This window comes from Protopterus annectens, chromosome 11.part0 (assembly GCF_019279795.1).
Source record: "Protopterus annectens isolate FY-2018-M chromosome 11.part0, PAN1.0, whole genome shotgun sequence".
NCBI classification, from domain to species: Eukaryota; Metazoa; Chordata; order Ceratodontiformes; family Protopteridae; genus Protopterus; species Protopterus annectens.
The window spans coordinates 1,044,160,078-1,044,182,137 of NC_056745.1; the positions used below are offsets into that span (position 1 = coordinate 1,044,160,078).

Below are 22,060 nucleotides of genomic sequence, written 5' to 3' on the forward strand. Positions count from 1 at the left end.
GAAAGAATGATATTTACACAAAAGTATAATGTGAAAGGGAGAAAAGAATTGTCCCTATTTTAGGTAAGAAATTAGGATATAATGGAACAAAAAGTGAATGTAATGAAGAATGAAAAAGACAGTTAAAATATAAATAAGATTAAATATATATATTGTTGAAAGGTATGTATTTTCAGAATATTATGAGAAGAAGAATGTAAGAGTAGGTATACGGAAAGAAAAGAAGATGAAAAGGAGGTAGTGCAAGAACTGGAAAAAAGAATCGAGATGAAAGAGTTGGAAGATGCTGTAAAGGAAGGTAAAGTAGAATATGTAGGCATCCTACCTTCCTATCAAATTGCCTTAATGTATGTAGTATATCACTGCACAGACAGCAGAGTCTTCTAATCAGTGACTGTCTGAGATAATGAAAAAATAATATTGACGTATATAAAAAAGTAAGGCTGCACCATTCAATGGCAACAGCAATGCGTTGTAAGTATCGGAAGAGAGCAGGTGATTGCCAGCTGCTTCGCTAGCACAGTGGTGCTAATCTTTTCCTAGCTATGGCAGTATTTTGGGTTTCAGCATATGTGTGGGAGGCTTTTTTTTTTTTTGCTTTTTTGTTGCAGTCCCTTTTCCTTCTACATTATGATAGCCACTATTTACTCTGTATTTCTCTATCTGGCTGTTAAGAGTATGTGATTATTTATTTAGTCAGAGTTTAGTAAGGGTATTTGTTATTTTTAGACTATTCTTGGGGATATGTCCACTAGCTTAAAGGCAACACCCAGCCATGTGCAGAACTAATGGTGAATGGAGCCACCTATACAGAGCCAGAGTATATATCAAATCTTCTGTCCAATAAATTTAGCGCCAGTTATACTCCACTATCACCACCATTTACTCCACAGGAAACACCCCCTAAACATATTTCCACCAACAATCACTGGGAAGTAGGCCCTACTGAACTTCCTACAAATGGTAATGGCTTTCCATGAACCCAGCGAATTGCAGACCTGTATGTCTAACTAGTTTCATATGCAAGACCATGGAAATAATTATCATGTTTCTGATACACAATGACATAGAAAATGTATAGACACTGGATCCTACCCAGTTCAGTTTTCTCAAAGGTGGGTCATACCTACAGGTGGGTCATACCTACTTAACCTGGTGGACTTCTTCAAGAAGGTAACTAAAGCTATGGACGAGGACTAAACATTTCACACTGCCTGTCTTGAGATAGCCAAGGTGTGACCCAATACCTCACTCAGGCTTTGCAGATAAACTTACAAAATTAGAAATAAACAAATTTGTCACCCAATGTGTAGCTAGTTGGCTCAATGATAGGATGCAAGAAGTTAGGATAGGGGACTCCATCTCAACAAAGAGGCCATTCACTAGTGGAGTCCAACAAGGATTGGTGCTGGGGCCTTTCCTTTTTGGCATCTGCTTCTCTGAAGTTAAGGCAAATGTCAAGGGTCTCTGGCTGACAAAGTATGCAGTGACTGCAAACTAAGTGTGGTCATTGAATCCCCTGAAGACACAGACACACTTCAAAAGGGCCTTACCTAGACAAACAACTGGTTTCAGAGCCATAGACTAAAACTCAATGCAAAAAATGCATGACAGTGCTGTTTGGAAAGATATCCATTGCTGGAAAAATTACCACAATGATAACACGACCCTAAATGTAGAATTAATGGTCAGGAATCTGGGACTGCATGCTGACAGTAACCTGATCTTTGATCACCATGTGTCTTACTGTGTTGAGAAAATCATTCTGTGCTGCACAACTTAAAAGTTCATGGCATCAAGGCCCAAGGATAGCATTGTTCTATGGTAATTGGCTCTCATCAGACCAATCATCAAGTACACGGCATCCTTTGGCGTGTACCTGAAATTATTGAAAGCAGCCCGTTTCAATAAGTGCTTAGAGACCACAAAGGTTACTCACAAAATTAATTCAGGGGTTAACAACAAGCCCTATGCAGACCGACTCAAATCCATGTCCCTGTATTTGATCTCCTACAGACTGTTTTGTGGCAATCTATGCCTAGCCTACGAGGTAGCCTCTGATCCCACACTGATAGATTTATTATACACCTGCGAAACAAACAGCATCAAAATACCTTCTCTAAGGACCCAGACCCAGGAAGGACAGGTATGTGTCTCAAAGTTTACCCCTTCTCTGGAATAGGCTTCCCGTCCATATGAAGCAAAGCTCATGCCTAACACTATTCAAATGTAACTTGGACTAATGGCTGGGAAATCACAAATTTACCCTAGTTTGGCACCTATGTCCCCGATGGATTGAGGCAGCCTGTGAAGTATTTGATGTATACAAGATTATATAGTAACCAAAACTTTCCTTGAAGCATTGACACATCAGTAATATTTTATTAAATTTGTGGTAAGCTGGCTTAGGCTTAAAATAACTTTTGGGCAGAGTAACCACCTATTAACCTATTAGAAATGGTAAGGAAAGATGGCATAATATATGTATTTAGGAAAATAAATAAGCAAAATGTTTTATTAAAATGTAAAAAATGTGATATAGAGTTTAAATATATTCAATGTGTAAACAGTGACAGAAAGATGGAGAAGTGTTAATATAATAAAGCAACCCCTTTAAATAAGTGCTGTGGGATCTGTTATGTCCACCTAAGCTACACCAGCTCAGGTATTTGGACTTTGGTTTAATGTCCCTCAGAAGGATGGCACACTCAGAAGTGCAGCAGTCCCATTATCCTGCAATGCAGTGTCAAAACTGGAAAATGAATCCAAGCACCTGGTGAAGGAATAGAACTCATAGTCTTCTGATCTTCCAACACCAAACACAAGTATACTATCTGTTGAGCCAGCGAAACCGCTAATTAAAGCAATAGTAATTAAACACATCCCAAGATAAAAATACAGGCAAACTCAGGCACACAAACAAACCTGCAAAATATTTCATTTATTTATTGCCTTTGTTTACTGGGAAATTCTGACTGGGCTATACAAAGTCCATTTTCAGCAGACATCCAAGGAGAAAAACTTCATGTACATACAGAAATAAAATATTTACATTACAGACAAGAGAAAGATAATAATGCTTACAAATAAGTATATTTTCCAATACATGTAAGTAAATAAGTAACAACGGTTCAAAATATCACAAGTTGTGTAACCTGGTGTTTCATCAATAATAAAAACATTGTTTTTGACATGAGTAAGAGCATGGCCATTTGAGGTAATCGGTATTGTATATTTTGTGATCAAAAGAGTATAGTCAAGAGTTTGGGCAATAAGAAGAATAAATTGTAGGATAGATGATTTAACTGTACAGAATGGACATAGAGGAGAGCTACTCAGGATTGTGTGGAGTAAAAAAGGATAATATGGCTAAGAAAGGGAATAAGTTAGACAGAGAGAAATATAACATGTTTAAGCTAGGAGGAAATGAGAAACATGAGATTAGAGACAGCAGAGAAGGGACGGTTGAAGGAAAATAAAATGGTGAAGTATATAAGATGAGAAGTATTAGGGAGGAGGAAGAGGAGAAGAAGAGAGATAAGATAGATGTAAATGGGAGTTAGGTGTGAGGCAGGGGTAACTGGAGATATTCACAAAGGAGTCAGAAGACAGCTGGGCTGCAGGTTAAGCTAATATTTAATGAAAAGAGAAGAGATAGTTCATTCAGGGTGAGAGCCAGCATACCTCACATGGAAACCATCTTCTTCTCTAAAGCTATTTACTGTTCTTAAAGGCCATATGCAAAATCCTGCCTAACAGTGAAGTACCCAAACAAGGCCTCAAGTCATAACACATAACCCATGAAGTGAACTTTGAACTTCTTATTCACTAAGCTTCATACCTAGTTAATGCCCTAACCCCACAAGTTTCAGTCACAATCCCATCCAATGAGCAACAATATCAGAAATGCCTCAGGAATAAAAAAAAGGACACAAAAATAAAACATTCACACTGGACAATGACAAGGAAAAAAAACTCTTAATTAAAGTACACGATACCCCTTTGCAATATCACTAATTCATTAAAACTAATGAGCATTAGTTCTCAACTAAATTAAGTTTAAAAACCTTAAATTGAGTAAACAATCCGTAACACACAATCCCTTAACAATGGAATCTATTCTCCAAAACTACACATCCTAATGCATTAGAAATAACAAAACTATAAAGTACAAAATTAATGTTTAAAAACTGAGAAGTAGCTGTTAAAAAGAGGAACAGTGTATTACTAACCACACCACAGAGCTTGCTTTCTGATTAGACAGTGCCAGACATTACACTTACCCAAACTGAACCCACATATTTAATTTATGCGTGCATGTAAACTATTAAATCAGTATCCTTATCTTCTATGATTCAACATCTTCTTTTCTCACTACACAACTTAGTTAAAGTATCCTCCCACAAAAAGTGTAACTTTAAAGAACAGTTAAGGCATCAATTAATTATATAACTCAGTTCTACAATTTCAGAGTCAGGAGCATAATAAACTAATAATCTTTAGTTCCTGTCTTTGTAATTATGCCATTCTCAATATTCTCACTGGATGAATTTCAAACACATTCACTACCTTATACTATCTTTTTAAGTAACAGCACGACCATTCCATAACGCTCTACTTTGCCAAAGCACTATATTCTTCCATGTCTAAAAAAGAAAACAATGTACAACCTCGTACCTTTCTGCTTCAGGTGTAAATCTACTGTCTTGCCTAAGGCAAATATCCATCCACCGATGCATAATCCAGGTGCCTGATTTTCTGATTATTTATATAAACTACTATTTTCAATCTACCAAGAATTTCTTCACAAAGTAATTTTTCATAGTTATTTTCAGTTTTTACTTTTTTATCCTTACAATTCTGTTCTGTCTCTGCAGATGAATCTTTTCTTATATTATCTATTTTCATGTATTATATTAGATGTCTAGGGGTCTCATGTTTAACATTACAATACTGATGACTTTCATGTCTGTTTTTTTCCATGTGTTATTTGTTAACTGTTCTACTTTCACAACATCTGTTATTAAATTTCTGTAGAAAAACTTGTGTAGCTTGTTGCATTTTCTAACTAGCCTATGAATGTAACTAAAAATTGCCCTTTTATTTTGGAAAATGTTGCTACTTAATAGTTATAGGAATTATGACTGCTCATCCAACAGTCATTACATACATATCCTTCAAACATTTCCTGTTATTCATACATGTTAATGCCAGTGCTAAGCCCTCTTCACCACTGGTGGATCACCATTTCATACTCAGAGACAGCCAAACACACTGTGCTTAACTGCAAAGTGGTGCAGCACTGTTATGGGCTGTCTGTCTGGCCCACTTCAAATGTAAAGGAGCCATTCTGGGGGGCAGTATGCAATATTTATCCATGTGCTTTCCTCCAGAAATGCCTGTGATAAGTGACTTACTTTGTTGAGAGAGTCCAAGAATCACTCAGTTGCCTAAATCCTAGCCACCAGCCATGTCAGTTGACTTTGCTTTATGTTCAGCCATTACTCTCAATGGAAGACATTGCATTAAAGGAAAATGCTGGGAAGTTTAGCAGTCAGGTAGTGGTGGTATCTGTGTGCATATGTGTATGTGTGCCAATACCTGTGAGTATATGCAGAAGTAAGAGTGGTCTCGGGTGAATGTCCATGTGTGTGTGTGTGTGTGTGTGTGTGTGTGTGTGTGTGTGTGTGTGTGTGTGTGCGTGTGTGTCCGCCTGCCTGGGTGATCATAGTAAGGGGGTTATTTAAGGGATAGGAAAGGTAGGCGCCTGTGACTGCGTAACAGGGAATGGGCAAGTGTGTCTGAGTACATTTGGGTGAGGTTTTGTGTGAGAGTGTGTGTGTGTGTGTGTGTGTGTGTGTGTGTGTGTGTGTGTGTGTGTGTGTGTGTGTGTGTGTGTGTGTGTGTGTGTGTGTGTGCACCTGCCTGGGTAATCATAGTAAGGGGGTTATTTAAGGGATAGGAAAGGTAGGTGTCTGTGACTGTGTAACAGGGAATGGGCGAGTGTGTCTGAGTGCATTTGGGTGAGGCTTTGTGTTTGTGTGTGTGTGTGTGTGTGTGTGTGTGTGTGTGTGTGTGTGTGTCTGTGTATCTATGTGAGTGGGAGGCTACCATAACTCTCAACTCGTCCAACTAATGAGCACTGGTTTTAATAAGGGGGAATACTAACTACCAGGGACACATTATAAATATTACTGTAAATCCCTTAGAATGTTAACAGAACAGCAGATTTTACAGCAAGAAGCTGAAAATAAATATTGTTATGCAAAATATAATGTCTAACATAATTGACTGATTGTAAAGGTGCTGGAGAAGGGTCAAGGTAGCTGAGGGCAAGGCCACGGGCATTCGGTGATAGCAAGTGCAGTTGAGAGGTTTGGTGATGGGTTTGTGTGTATTTTTTGATGTGTGTGGGAAAGTGAATAAGGGAGGGTACCTTGTGCTTCATGTTAGCACTTGCAGTAATCACTGAGCAGTGCAAAGATAGACAATTTTGCTAATATTGAGGTCTTTCCAAATTATAGTTAATGTGTCTCTGAATCACTGGTTTCTATGACTGCTAAAAAGACCCTTTTTTGCTGCAGCCTTACCACTCATGGCCAGGTCTGTGTCTGAATCCTGACCATTGTCTTTTACCTAATCATACTACACAGAAGGCAGTGTCCTGCCTGGTTAACTGGCTGGAAATTCCACAGGACACTAGGAAATTGCAAGCAAAATTTTCATCTTGCTGTCTGCACAAAATCTGCAATTTTAAAATAATTTCTAACATTCATTTTTCTATGATTGCAGTTATTTACACATTGAAAAAAATTGATGAAAAACACTTTAACAAAATATTGCAGTATGTGGTAAATATTCACTTAAATCTTTAATGAAGGATAGCAACAGTTTAACAAAAGGCTGCAGTATGTGATAAGGAAAGTGATGGTAAGTTATTTTCAAGTGATTTATTCTAAGCATGGTTTCACTCACAGCTGTGTAAGAACTGTTGATTACATGAATCCTGAGTTAAGGCAGTCAGTAAGATTTTCAGTTACCATGAGAATCAATTTAATTAGATGTTACATTCCTGACAGGCTGGACAGCAGTTACATTACCAGGATGAGGGGGCAACAGTGGCTCAATAAATGGTTTACAAATTTATTTTTCAGCAAACAGACAAGGGTACTTAGATATTTAATCATGTACTCCATCTTAAACAGATAATAGTGAAAAAACTAATGTATATGCATTGTACTGCTTGTGATGTTTTGTGGTCTTAAACATCTATTATACAAAGGTTTGTCGACAGTGCTTTCAAGATGCTTTCAAAAAAACTCAACAAGAAAACATAACATCAGTTTAAGTAAGTTATGTGATAAATAAAACATTCAAAATATAATATAAATAACTATCAGATGGTAGTGGGGTTGCGTTATGAAACCACCGCATTTTTTCATAAATTTGCAAAATATTTTCATGTTTTTTCACAAAAGTTTCTGCAATTTTCTAGTGATCCTGCTGGTTATATATGTGAATAGGTAACGGCAAAGTAAAAAAGCATATGCCAAGGTTCTACTTACCACAGAAAACTTTTTATGTGCCATCCACCCTGTCATAGCCCATAAGCAGGATCTCAGGCATTAATTTAAATTTCTAATGTGTGTGGAGTCTACATGTCCTTCCCACGGTCGAGTGACATTTAATGACATGCAGGTAAGTGTGTGTGTGAATGTGTATATATATTTTTATGAATTATTATACATATATATATTATTTGTATTTATTTGCTTTTATATATATGCATATATATCAACTCAGTATATATTTTAAATAGGGGTGAATTGGTTTACTTATATATGGTTCGTAAAGTTGTTACAGAAATGTTTTAAATGTACCTTTAAATATTTAATGAGCTGATGATGTCACTGAGAGAGTTTTTTATATATTGTAGCACTTGCAACTTTTGTTTGTCTGAAGAAGTTCACTCATTGGCAGTGTTCAAAAGCGCTTACCTTTATTTTGTATAAAGTGTTTTGGAGTATACCCTTGCCTTTGTTGTTTTTTAAGAAAAAGTAAAGTTTTTAAAGTCCATAATCTGTGTGTACCCAACATGAATGGCAACTTGCCAACAATTTGTGTGCCTTGGTACACAGCTTGAAGACATGACTGGATCCTGTTTTTTTTTTTCTAAACTAAAATGTAGTTTAGCTCTGAAACAGAAAATTGCTACTTTTTTTTCCTCAAGATCTTGCCCAGTGGCTCATTTACCTTCATCTAGTTGGTCCATTTGTTCTGGCAAAACTGGAGAAAGGTACTTCTAGGCTAGGCAAGAGCTCTAGGCCTAGGTCCTATTCACTCCTACACTGGAAACCATCATAAACCCTCCATTCCCCAATAAAAGTAAGGTGGTAGGGAAAAGGAAAGATTGCTTGTTTTGAGGAGCAGCCCACTCCCATCCTTATGGCAGTACCCCCCTGCCTAGTAAATCCCATGAGCCTGCAATCACCATCTTCCAATGTGAAGTATGCCTGTGAATCTTAGTTTCCACATGGCTGCTTAGTGCAAATGCATTATGGTAGAAGAAGCACATTCAGCTGGTAACTCTATTGGGTTCATACCAAGTGCTTCAGCTAGATGTCATCCATGTGTCCATTCCCAGCCACCTTTCTCCTTCCAAGAAGGGTAGCTATTCACCCAAACAAATTGGGCCGCCTGCACCACAGTCAAGGATTTATCAGTTAATGGCATGGCACTAGAAACACAGAATTGTTGAACCTCAGGTAAGACAGTGATTTTCTGGACCTCAAGAAACACAGATATTTGAAAAAAAAAGTCAGTGATATATGGAGTATTCTGACTGCGTGAGTTATATCCCACTTATCTTTGTTTATCTTTGTTACTATTGAATGTACAAGTAGTGTGGAAGTTCCTCCACTTTAAAACAGAATGGAAGATGACAAAGTAAGCAAATATGTGTTTATTTTATAGAAATACTGTAATTAACTGCCAACTTTTAAATACATGAAACAGCTTTTCAACCTTTGCTAGAGACTGTATGAAAGAAATAAGAAGTAAATGAAAGAAACAGGAAGTAACAGGAGCCCATTCAGTGATGTAAACATGCAACACAGACATGCATGGCTTTCAGATACAAGCCTTAACAGCCAGAAAGGTGAGGCAACACTGACCATTTTTAAAGTTAAACATTAAAAAATGTTTACATTTTGTGAGTTGGTGCATATTCAGTGTTTAAGCATGTGCCTATGTGGAAAACCATGAGAAAACAAGATTGTGTTGCTGATTTCTGTTATTCCAATTTCTGTATGATTTTAAACAAGTGCCAATTAAGTGAGAGCCAGTTGCATTAGACTTCCTTAACCAACCTAAATGCTGTGTAACTATAGAAAAGGTTATATTAGTTATGGGGGGTACATGAGGCAAAGCCCACTTCAGTAAGGTGCACACTTAAGCTTAGTCTATATCCATGTGCAGCATATTCCAAGCATGCTCAGTCCTTAACACTGGATGTTCTTATCCCCCTACCTATATACCATTTCAGTCATGTTCTATAGGTAGGATATATAAAACAGAACTAAATTTAGATGTTTCAACTTTACAGTTTTCCTTCTGCTTTGGTGACAGTTATACAAACCAACATTACATCCAAAAATGTACCTTCACTTTCCAAACACAGATGATATTTTGATTTAGACATAATGTATATCAATGTGGAAACTTCAGAAAGTCATCATCTCCGGTGATTTTGAAATGTTATCCCTTTTATTTATTATTTTTATTTTATTTATTATTATTTTACATTTGTTTACCAGAAGGGTCTGACAGGGCCAAAGGTCCATTTTCAGTGGAAGCCAGAGGAGAAAAGCTCTAATAGAAGATTTTGAATTCAAATGTAGAGAAAACAAAATAACATACAACAAGTCATTCATTCAAGATCATATATGGAAGTGATTGATACACAGCATCAAAGATATGGAAATATATGAAGTACAAGAATGTACACTAATATGTAACTGATGTAAGAATGAACTAAGATACAACATGGGTAGATTGATTGGCAGGAAGTCACAAACAAGACATCTGTCTGTGCTTTATATGAATATGTATATAGGAGAGAGAGGAACTGGGCTTAGGTTATACTGAGAGGAAAAGATAAAGTTTAGACGCAAGGCAAGTGTGGTGGTATCCAGAGCAAAGAATGGTCATCCTGGGGTAATGCAGGAGCAGAGCCACTTGTTGGTTATGTTTTCCTTGAGGAGCAGTTGGAATTTGTCAGAGTTAGGAGTGTTAAGTATGTGATGGGGAATGGAATTCCAGATCTTTGATATTTGGTTGGAGAACAGAGAATCCTGGAGCTATTTTTGGCATTTGTGACCTTTAGTAGGAGTTTGTTTTGATGACATTAGGGATCTACTGCTAGAGTAAGTTAGAACTATGTTTCTGAGGGCAAGGCAGTTGTCTGGCTGATAGATAATTGTGTGAGCAACTGTAAGTTGTCTGAGAGATAACAGATTCAGTAATTCAATTCATTTAGAGCTGAGCAATGGTGAGATCTATTGGCAGGTCAGCAGCAAATCTGGCTATTTTAGTGTAGCAGGCCTCTAATTCCTTAATAAGTACCTGTTCAGAGTGGCAAGTCCCCTGACACAAATAAATAAATAAATGCATATATATATATATATATATATATATATATATATATATATATATATATGTTTTCTTTATTCTAATGGCACGACTCAAAGTAGTTGCAACGTATACATTTTCCCCCAAAGTGTAGTGTTTTTAGCTTCTACTTCATTAAGAGATAAGAGATACCATTTCTGTATCAGCGATCAGTCCATTTATGAACAAGTTCTCCTTTGCTGATTATTTCACTGGAACAAACAAACTGCATCCTGTATCTTCTGTAGCATTCACAGCTGTTTAAGCTATACATCGTTCTGTTCAAATAGTACTGACTGTAGTTTCACCTACTGCACCCTTAAATATTAAAGACAATAAGATATCATTAATCACTGACTGAGAATTGAAGACTTCAGGTAAAGTTTTTAAGTTATCCAGTGTGAGCCTTTTTTCAGTGTCAGATTGAACAATCATAGCCTCCTCTAATCTATTCCCCATAGTGCTTAGTCCTCCATCAGAGATATCTGCCTTAGGCCATGCTCTGCTAGGCAGTAATGAGTTCTCATGGTGTCACAACTCTCTTTTTCACATTTTCTATAAGAATCTTAGTATGTCTCTGTGGTAATAAATGGAATAAAACAGCCAAAGTTTTGTACGTATTGTGACACTACACCACAGATATTGCCACTTTAAGAATTTTCTGTACTTTCTCAGAAATATAAATGCACAAATTTATGAAAAATGCCATCAGAAAAGAGGATCTTCTTTTAAATCCACCTGATTGGTGCACCAGACATGACCTGGATACTCAGCATTAGCTGAAATTTAGAGATTGGGGATAAAAGCAACTTCTAAAAATATTGCCATCCAAAAAGAATACATCATCATGCATTTAGTACATGGCATCTAGAGTTAAGTCAAGAAGAATAAAGACATTTTCACATTTTTAAGACACTTTTCCTCAACAATTATTTAATAATGTCATTTTTGTAATTATTGGCATGAAGATACAAGGTCCTCAATGACAAGCTATATAATCTGTGTTAGGAAAAAAAAAACAATTCTGCCACTTTTCATGAAATTCATACAAAATAAGCATAAATGTTCACAGTACATTTTTTATTTTATTAACGGTAATAAGAACATGAATTAATGGAGTTTTTAATTAAAAAATATTTAAATATAAGCAGTGCTGTAATTTTATTTTTATAATCAGTTCTTTTTTTAGAAATATTGTAAAAATATGTACTCAAAAAGGATATAAACAAGTTGCTTACCATCAAACTCTGCTGGGCCAACGCCTACTATAATGATCGACATTGGTAAGGAAGACGCCTAAAAAATAATATGTGAAGAACTATGTCAGTAACACCACCAATTTAAGCATTAACATGGAAATGGGCAACTCAGTACCTGTTATACACTTCCTCCTTTTAGATTCAAGCATCTTGCAATCAATTTACAAACTGCTTGAGAAAACAAGGAGCACGAGGCTGTCATCACAGTTATACATAATGAAATATATATAAACCGTCAAAGAACCTGAATAACAATAAAAGAACATAACAGACAATAGCAGTAAAGAGAATAAGAAACCAAAAGGGCTTGTCATTAGAGTTGTGTATGTACAAAATGTCTTGCTAAAATGTGAATTCACTGTCTGAACGTATACATGGAATTTAAATTTAATTAAAAATACTTTTCTGCTATATAGAGTAAAACACTGAATATGCTGGCATACTTAAGAAAGGCCTCTAAAAGTCTGCTTGCAATTTCAGTTGAATAGGCTATTGGAATTCAACTTCATCCAAAGGCGAAGGAGACAAATGTAGAGCTATTACAAGGGAAAACCCACATAAAAGTAAAAGTGAATAGTATAGAAAGTTTAAACATGTAGTGCAAGGCTGATACACAACAAGGATGACAGGGTCTTTATAAATACTGACACTCACCTAAGCAGGTAATAATGGTGGGCTAAAATGACTGAAGATCTATGGGTAATATGGGTAACTACACATGCACAGAACCTCATATACTATTAACAGGGAAAAACAACTAGCTTCATTAGCAGGGCCCCATGTTATTGCAGGCATTCCTACTTTTTGGAAACAGCAAAAACGCTGCTTCAGAGGAGGCTGAATGGACTGTTGTATGAAGCAGAAAAGGGTACTTCGGATTGGTTCAGGATGATATAAGTGAATGACGCAGCCTGAAAAAAAAATAAAAGCAGTGGATGGAGATAAGTTAAAAGTATGTGGCAGCAATCATCTGCATTTCTTCTTAAAGTTTCATTTTTTAACAGGGACAAAACCAGAAACAACTAGGGGCAAATAGTAACACTTTATAAAATATTAGTACTATTAACGTGAACAGTTGACAGAATAAAAATATTTTGAATTAATATGCATTTTCTGAAATCAAAGAGGTCCATAACTCTAATGATTTTCATTATTTATCAGATTTAATCCGCCATCTTTTTTACAATATTGTCAGTTTTTGGAAAGAGTAGAAAAGACAGAAAAAAGATGTTGAGCTCAAACCAGGAACATTCCTGAAAAAACAGGGAATGTTGAGAAGTATTTACTTTTTTCTGCATGTGTGTGTGTGTGTGTGTGTGTGTGTGTGTGTGTGTGTGTGTCTGCGAGAGAGAGAGAAAGAGAGACAAAAGCATAGAGAGAGAAGGGTGTTGCAGTGGGTTGTATTGCATGATTCTGACAGCAGCAAACTGAAATAAATACCTGACACATTATTTGCTTATTCATTCATTTAATTGTAAACTGAGGTCTGAGGTTTATACACACATACAAGTGACTGCAATCATGGTCACAATTGTGTGTTGGAGGGTTGAAATGGGTTGCATGGTATGCTTTTGACAGCAGTAAGCTGAAATACATTCCTGGTCTGGTAATATTTATTCATTCATTTGATCACAAGTAGAGATTTGTAGTTTACACAGTTATACAAGTGCCACTTTACACAATAAGAGGATGCATGTGGTGGTCCGGTAGCCCTTTTACACAATAACAAGCTGCATGTGGTGGACTGGGCAGCCACTTTACACAATAAGAGGCTGTATATGGTGGTCTGGGCATCCACCTTACACAATAAGAGGCTGTATATGGTGGTCTGGACAGCCACTTTACGCAATAAGAGGCTGCATGTGGCAGTCTGGGCACTCACTTTAAACAATAAGAGGCTGTATGTGGCAGTCTGAGCAGCCACTTTACGCAATAAGAGGCTGCATGTGGCAGTCTGGGCAGTCACTTTACACAAAAAAAGGCTGCATGTGATGGTCTGGGCAGCCACTTTATACAATAATAGGCAGCATGTAGTGGTCTGGGCAGCCACATTACACAATAAGTAGCTGTATGTGGTGATCTGGGAAGCCACTTTACACAATAAGAAGTTATATGTGATGGTCTCAACAGGATGTGTGTGATACCAACTGATCATTGCTGTACAGTGAGTGGTTTTGTCATCACACACTCCTTGGTTCTGTGTTTAATTTTTTTGGCTAAAATTCCTCCTGTGTAACATCTGCATATTCTCTATCTGTGTTGGTTTTATCCAGGTAGCTCTTGTTTCATCTCTCTGACCCACAACTATAGAATGCATGCATGTGTTCATCTGTGATTTTACTTTCAGAACACCAGAGAGTATATAGAAGGTAATTATCTTTTGGGGGGGGGGGGGGGGTAGCAAGAAAACCACTAGTTCCAGGTAGGAGTTATATGTCTTCTCAGTTTATTGGAAACTGCTATTGAGTCAGCTTTGATCATTAAGCTTTGGACAGAACTTATTTTTTCCAGAAAAAAAAATAAGGCTATATTTCTTTCCTTAATCATTTTTGTCCCGGGAATCATGGTATCAAAAGGTTGGAAAAATCTCTAGGAGTGCCTCAGATCATGTGAAACCATATGACTTCTTGTTGGGTAGCAGCCCTTATAAACCCTGTATACTTCAATTAAGGATGGAGGAAATAGGTAAAAAGTAAGACAATCTGAAGAAATAAAATACAAAAAAAGTAAACTCTTGATGGCATTAGGCCATGATGGGGTGAAATGGAAGGAACACTTGGGGGGTACAGAATGGAGCAGTGTACAACAGAGGAGTCCAATATTTTCCTTTATCCCAGGGCTCCAGTTCACTTAAGGTTAGACCTGTTGATAACAGTCAGACATATGTGGTGTATAAAGGGTCAACAAAGCAGCTGGAATGAGTACATACTGTGGCAGTGTGTGGATGTAAGTGACTGACCCCATTTCTTGTGAAATTCCAGGTAAATCGGCATTGACCTGTTGTAATAAAGACCCCCTTTCCAATATAGTTGCTTCTTGCACTCTCCACCTTGCTTTGAAGTCATGAGCTGCCACTTCAGTGTAGCACGTCTAAGAACAGGGGAGAATTTATAACCTATGATACCCTTGTAGGGATTTTGATGCTCTTACTACAAGTACTCCATGAGTGATGGTAATGTGTAAAAATGCATTGCTGCAAAGCACAGTTTAAAAATGGAGAGAAAAACACAATGTGTAATGTTAGACTTTGTTGACATGAATGAGTGAGCTGCATAAGTCACTGACAGTATGTTCTTCTTTTGCCCCACTGCCAATCTCTGTGATTAGTTGTTGCCTGCATCTCATTTGGCTGTGGCACTGTGTGAAAGACTGCTGATAATGTTCTGCTCATTACAACCACTCAGTGGGCTGTAAGAAAGGATGCACAGATGATATGACTTTGTTTATACATTGGTCTGGTAGCAAAACCATTTCACTGGGACATAAATGGATTTGTTGCAAATTTTCCATTGTATGTTTACATGTGTGCGTGTGTGTGTGTATGTGTGTGTGTGTGTGTGTGTGTGTATGTATGAGAGTGTGTATGTGTGTGTGTGTGTGTGTGTGTGTGTGTGTGTGTGTGTGTGTGTGTGTGTGTGTGTGTGTGTGTGTGTGTGTGTGTGTGTGTGTGTGTGTGTATGTGTGAGTGTGTGTGTGTGTGTGTGTGTGTGTGTGTGTGTGTGTGTGTGTGTGTGTGTGTGTGTGTGTATGTGTGAGAGTGTGTATGTGTGAGTCTGTGTGCATGTGTGTGTGTGTCTGTGTGTGTGTGTGTGTGTGTTTGTGTGTGTGTGTGTGTGTGGGGGGGGGGGGGGCACCCGAGAGTTCATGTGAGAGTGCATATGTCAGTGTGTATAAGGCCTAGCGCTGTTTTGTAAATGCTTTGTGAGATGTGAGAAAAGTTTATAACTGTTTTTTATGATAAATTAACTAAAGAGAATCAATCCATTTTTTCTTCAAATAGCTGCTGAAGAGACAGCCATGTGAATGAATATGATTTATTCCCAAATGATGTATCGACCTTTTTCAGATGTCTTCTTAAATGCAATGTTTCTTGAGCTGCCCAAACCTCAATGCCCTGCCAACCCAGTGCATTTAGTACTATTAAGGTTGACTATAAACAGGAAAGTAGAAGTACTGGAAGGTGCAGAAGTAGATGCAAAGGTGACAGCTCAGAAGCTAGCTCGCCCCAGTGCTATAGCATTCAGGTGCCCAGGAACAGAAGGAAATGCCATTCCTCAGTGCTTAACTGTGTTTCTAAGCATTCATAGATGTGTGGGCACTAGCATGACACATCACAGACCATCCTGCCTCCTGGAGAAAGTAGACAACCAAGTGGGAGCAGCAAGGTAATAAACCACCTGATCAGCAGGACAGCAGAGCAGTAGAGTCCATTGGCAAGGACTAAGATTTTACAAGAGCAGGCTAGTACATGATGACATGTCCGAAGGTAAGAAACTGCTGATTAAGGGAGGCCAGTCTATTGAGCACACGGCAGGACAATGGACAGAGACAGATGATACAATATATAGAAGAGTACAGAAGGAATAACCAATATAAGGAAGCAGGTCAAGAATTCAGCCAGTTCAGGAAAATAATATTTATTTATTTATTGACATTTGTTTACCAGGATAGTCCAACTGAGCAAGCAGAGCCCATTTTCAGTGCAGGCCCGGGGAGAAAAGATCCAAAACATGCAGATACAGATAATACAATAAAATTGAAATACAAAATGAATCAAAGCAGAGATAATGAGTTACAAAAATTCAATAAAATTTGCAATATAAAATTAAACAAGGCAGAAACAACATGCTTGGTATTTTTATACATATTCTGTCTAACAGTAGATACCTGGAATAATTTCCTAGAGTTACAAAAGAAGCAAAAAACATGAGCATATTTCTTTGTATTTTTCCAGTTCCTGTGTATTACAAAAGAGCACCAGGGTAAGAGTTTTGAAAGTGTAGTTTCTGCTCTAAGAAAAAGAAATAGATAAGAAGATATTGGATGTATAAAGGAAAGGGGGGACAACAGGATTTAGTAAGAGGAGGTTATGGTTAGCTAGTACATAAAACGGATGAGTGAGAAGTAGGTTAATTCAGGCTAGAGGAAGCAAAAGCAGAAATTATAGCAGAAAAAATGCATATTGAGTCCGGTTTAGGGCAGAAGCAGATCCAAGTCTTTGTGAGATATTCTTTTAAAGTAGTTTTAAAGGAAGAAAAGTTTTGGTTAGCTGTGATTGTTAAGAGAAGAGAGCTCCGAGCTTTAGCCACAGAAGACACTGACCAGCATATTTGTTAGGTTTATAGTCGACCAGAAGTTGTTCACTTCTGATCTGAGAGATCTATTGTGTAGATAGTTGTTAAATAATGATATGAGGGCAGGGCAGGCCAAGGGTTTGTAGATTAATTTGTGGGCAGTTGTAAGTTGTAGATAGGTAAGGTAGCGTGAGAGTTCAAGCCACATAAGAGAATGCCAAGCTTTACAATGATGAGTGTAATATTTGGCATTTGTTGCAAGCTAGGTGATTTTGTTGTAGCACATAACTAATTTTCTTTTTAGGGAGGATTGTAGGTTGGTAAGTACAGGGGCACCGTACATGAGTGAGGGAAGCAGACAAGAGTTTGTTTAGTAGAAGGGCTGAGAAAGTCTTTGTGCCTATAAAAATGCCACGTTTCTGATGTGATTTTTTAATGTGTAAGTCAAATTTTAAATGATCATCAATTAATACTCCAAGCAATTTGGTGTAAGGAACACATGCTATTATTCTGTTGTTTTGTGAGTATAGTGAAGTAAGACTTGTTAGGAAAAGTTGTTTAGGGGTGAAGAGGAGTAGCTTAGTTTTTTGTGGTTGAGTATCAGTTGTTTTTTGCTAAGCCAGGTCTCAATAGAGGTAAATACCTATTGGGTGATTTACTGTAGATGGAAATAGTAAAGAAACATAGACTAAACAGTAGCTCAGTAAAGAAAAAAGAGGGTGAGTAGATGGATAATGCTGAAAGAAATTAGATGGGTCTTTCGGAAGAAGAATAGGGGAAAGGTGAGGGAGAGAGACAGAGGGACAAAAAGAAAGAGAATGATGTGCTCATTATGTGGGATGGGGATGCAGCTCAGGCAGCTTTGAGTGTGCAAGGATCTTGGAGTTTGTAGAAAACTATACAAGTTTAATCGAAGAGTTTGGGAATTAGTCAATATAACTGATGGCACAGCTAGTTGGAAAGAAGAAGAGAGAGTGTGCAAGAGGGAAGAGCAGATAAGACAAGACTAGATGAGGTAGAAAGGGGAAAGGATGGGGTAGTGGGGAATTGTCACAGAAGGAAACATGATTACAGTTAAGTGGAAAAGCAGAGAGAAGGGTTATGCAGAAAGCATGGAGGACGTTGAAGGAAGAGGTGGCAATCGGGTGATAATCATTAGGGAACAGGATACCAAAGTGGAAGGACATAAGTCAGATGCAATCAATGAACTAATGTGAGGCAAGGCTAAAGATGTTTAGGTAGGAAATGGAAACAGTATCTGAACTAGAGTGAAAAATCTAATATCAGCAAAAAAAATGTACTTGGGGATTTAAAGCCCCTGCCCCCCATGCAGGAAATGGAAGTGGCAAAATAATTCTGAGACAGTATCACTAAATCATGCTTGGTTAAGCCTAACAACCTGAAGGCCAGAGGAGTAACTAGGCCATTTGGAGCCCAGGGCAAGACTCTTATTTGCCCCTCACCCACACCCACATCCTACAGATTAAAATATTTCTTTTGAGCAGGTATTGGAAAAATGCCTTGACAACAACTTTTCACAAAAATGTAGAACAAGAGGCTCAAAAGTGTGTCCAAACAGGAAGCTTTATTGAAATTTTGAAGCATATTTCAGAGTTAATCATTTAACTGTTATGTAATGCAGAACTGAACACAACACAGCTTTAACAATTTAAAGAAACCATGCAGATTATAAAAATAAAGCAGAATTCAGCACAATCTACATCTCTTTGCAGGAAGAGTCCAAATGCCTGCAGCAGCATAAGAAATTATACTTTTAATAGTTTGGTAAGTATAAACTGCAGCACAGAAAAACATGCACTGTGGCTGTGGCACAGACAGAAAAAGCATGCTCCAAGGGAGACACAGCTAAAACATACATCTATAATGTATACTGCACAAAAAAGTTTAATGTGCGTTGCAACACTAGTACCTGAAGCTTACAAAATACTAACAGCTCCTTGTAACACAATGTTTTAATAGTCAGTGCTAGTTCATTGAACACTGGATCATCTACACAACAATGTGTTGTTTATTGTCTAGTAGCAGCATGACTCGATGAAGCAATAACATGCCAGTGCTTGTTAACTGTTTAGTATAAGGGATGTGCTCTACTTAAGCAATAACCCACCCCTGGGTGTAGGTAATGCTAGATTTACCCACGGTTGGTGTGGTTTGGTAACGAGGGTGAAGCCCGAGTGACCAAACAAAGACAACCGTGGGTAAATCTAGCAATACCCACACCCAGACATGGGTTATTGCTATTATACAATGACATTATTTAAGAAAAAAAATACTTACTTTTCTTAAATAATGCCCTTGTATAACAGCGCTGTGCTGTCCTTCCGCCTCTGACTATCTCCTCCTTGCACTATCTGATGCGCATGCATTTGGAACTTGTGTTGCCATGTATAGCCAGTACATCAGTGCTTGGGAAAGTAAGCAACGGAGAAAAGAAGATCTCAGTTGCTATGCTTTTTTCTGTTTTGAAAAAAAAAACCTTAAAATTAAAGAATATATCAATGGAAAAAAGTCCAGGTGACCAGACTTTTTTCTGTTGAATATTCTCAATGGGCATACTGGTTGGGCTGGCCAATTGTATAATAGGCAATATAGGCTGTACCTCTGAGTGCCTTGTTTCAATTATAAAATGACCCCCAAAACTTAACAAATAAACAAAGATAAATGAAAAGTGTAAGCATGTAAGCAACAGAAGTATAAAAAGTTATGGGGGGTAAAAACAAAAAACAAAAAAGGTCCCTTGGATTAAATTGTTTCTGACAGTACGAGTCATACTGGGTTTATCTCATATGCACAAGGCATAAGGTTTAATTCTTATCTTTGGGAGGAGAAATTTGGCTAGGCTTAAAATGTCCCAAAAGGATAAGAATCTAGTACTAATCTATGAAGTTATACACACACACACACACACACACACACACACACACACACACACACACACACGCACACACACGCACACACACGCACACACACGCACACACACACGCACACACACACACACACACACACACACACACACACACACACACACACACACACACACACATATATATATATATACACACACAGAATTATTTTGTTACTGCACAAAGCAAACCATGATAGGTATATATTCAATTCTCATGTCAGTCATGAATAAAGGAAGTGGATGAGTTTTAACTAACTTCATTTTAATTAAAGCACATTTTATAAAACCCCAGTAATAATCCTAAACATCAAATCCAATAACTGTTTGTTTATTGCATTACATATAACTGTCTTATTTTATGATACTCTTCAGCTGTCTAAACACCAAAGGAAAAATGTTTCCAAAGCCATATACACCACTGTCTGGCTCTAGACATACAGTATAATACATTGGGCAGGGCAATTTGTTATTCTGATAATCTGCAGTAATAAATATCTCAAAGTACTCTAAATTGAGACCTTGAGATGGCTATTAAGAATATGTAGTACAGGGAAGCCTCATTTTTGATTGATTTTTCTCCTTAGTTCACCTAGGCAACAAATGGACTTTCAGTGTATTAAGCTACACGTGCTGAATACTTAGCCCTGATCTCTGACCATACCTCTCAACTGTCCAGATTTTTGCAAAATGTCCAGATTTTCACCTCATAAAATATGCGGTTTTCTGGCAAATAAATGAGGATTAAACTCATTAAATAATGATATATGTTTGTGTTTCAGACTTCATTTCCTTCAGAATAACAAATTTCTAAGTTTAAATTTTATAAGATCAGTATTTAAAACCTTTCCCTGTATTTGGGCCTTTGACCCCATTATTTTAGGCTTTGCTCAGATTTCTTGTGCTAAAAAGGTAAGAGGTATGCCCCCTTCACACTGCTTTCATGAGAGGCACAAACGTATGTTATTTTTTTCAATGACCAAGAACAGACTAGTAGTATAAATGTTGAGAGTGTGAGTGGCTCTCCTCCACATTGGGGGTGTAGGGGAGCATGCCCCCTGCAAAAAACACTTATATTTCAGTGAGTCAGATCACCATGGGGGTTAATCTTTGATGAGTCATTGTGTAAAGATTTACTATATCATTGTTTTAAAATCAGAATGAATGTACATTAAAATTAAAGTTGTGTTTGCTATACTGCTGTCTATCAAGCAGTGTAGCTGCATTATTTGCTTTCTTTCTCTAAATGTCATGGTGATCCCTTCATTAGTTTTTTTCATGTATGTACAAGCATGCCATTGACATCAAAATGAATAATTTCCCCTAATTATCACTTAAATAATTTGTACATGTATGCAAAATGAACCATTTCTCACAAACGTCCTTTCAGTTGTTTGTCCCTGTATGCACAAACAAAAAAATTAAACATTTCCCACAGATACCTTCAATAGTCTATCCAAATATACACAAGCAACAAAAGCAAATATTTCCCCCAACAGTCCCTTCAGTAGCTTGTCCAAGTAGACACAAGCACTCAAATTATACCAGAATGAAATAGTTCTCCCAACAATCCCTTCAGTAGTTTTGAGCACTCATATGACATAAAAATTAATCATTTCCCACAAAGACTCCTTCAGTAGTCTGCCCATGTATGCACTAGCACTCCAATGACATAAATATGAATAATTTTCCCCACAAAGATCCCTCCAGTAGTCAGTCCAAGTGTGGACAAGCACTCCAATGAAACCAAATAATTCCCCTAATGACCCCTGCAGTACTTTGTCCAAGTACAAGCACCACAGTTAAACATTTCCATCCAACGTCCCTTTCAGAAATTTGTCCAAGTAAGCACAACTACCAAAATGAAACATTTTTCAGAACGGCCCCTTCAGTAGTCTGTCCAAGTAAGCACAACT

At 37.4% G+C, this 22,060-nt stretch overlaps 1 protein-coding gene across 1 annotated transcript in view; it reads right to left on the reverse strand.

Moving 5' to 3' along the window:
• Nucleotides 1-22,060, reverse strand: part of LOC122815689 (copine-8) — a 3,116,673-nt gene that overhangs the window by 187,528 nt on the left and 2,907,085 nt on the right. The window contains exon 18 of the mRNA XM_044088391.1: nucleotides 11,907-11,964. Coding sequence (XP_043944326.1) covers nucleotides 11,907-11,964 — 58 coding nt within the window. The remainder of the gene's footprint in view (nucleotides 1-11,906; nucleotides 11,965-22,060) is intronic.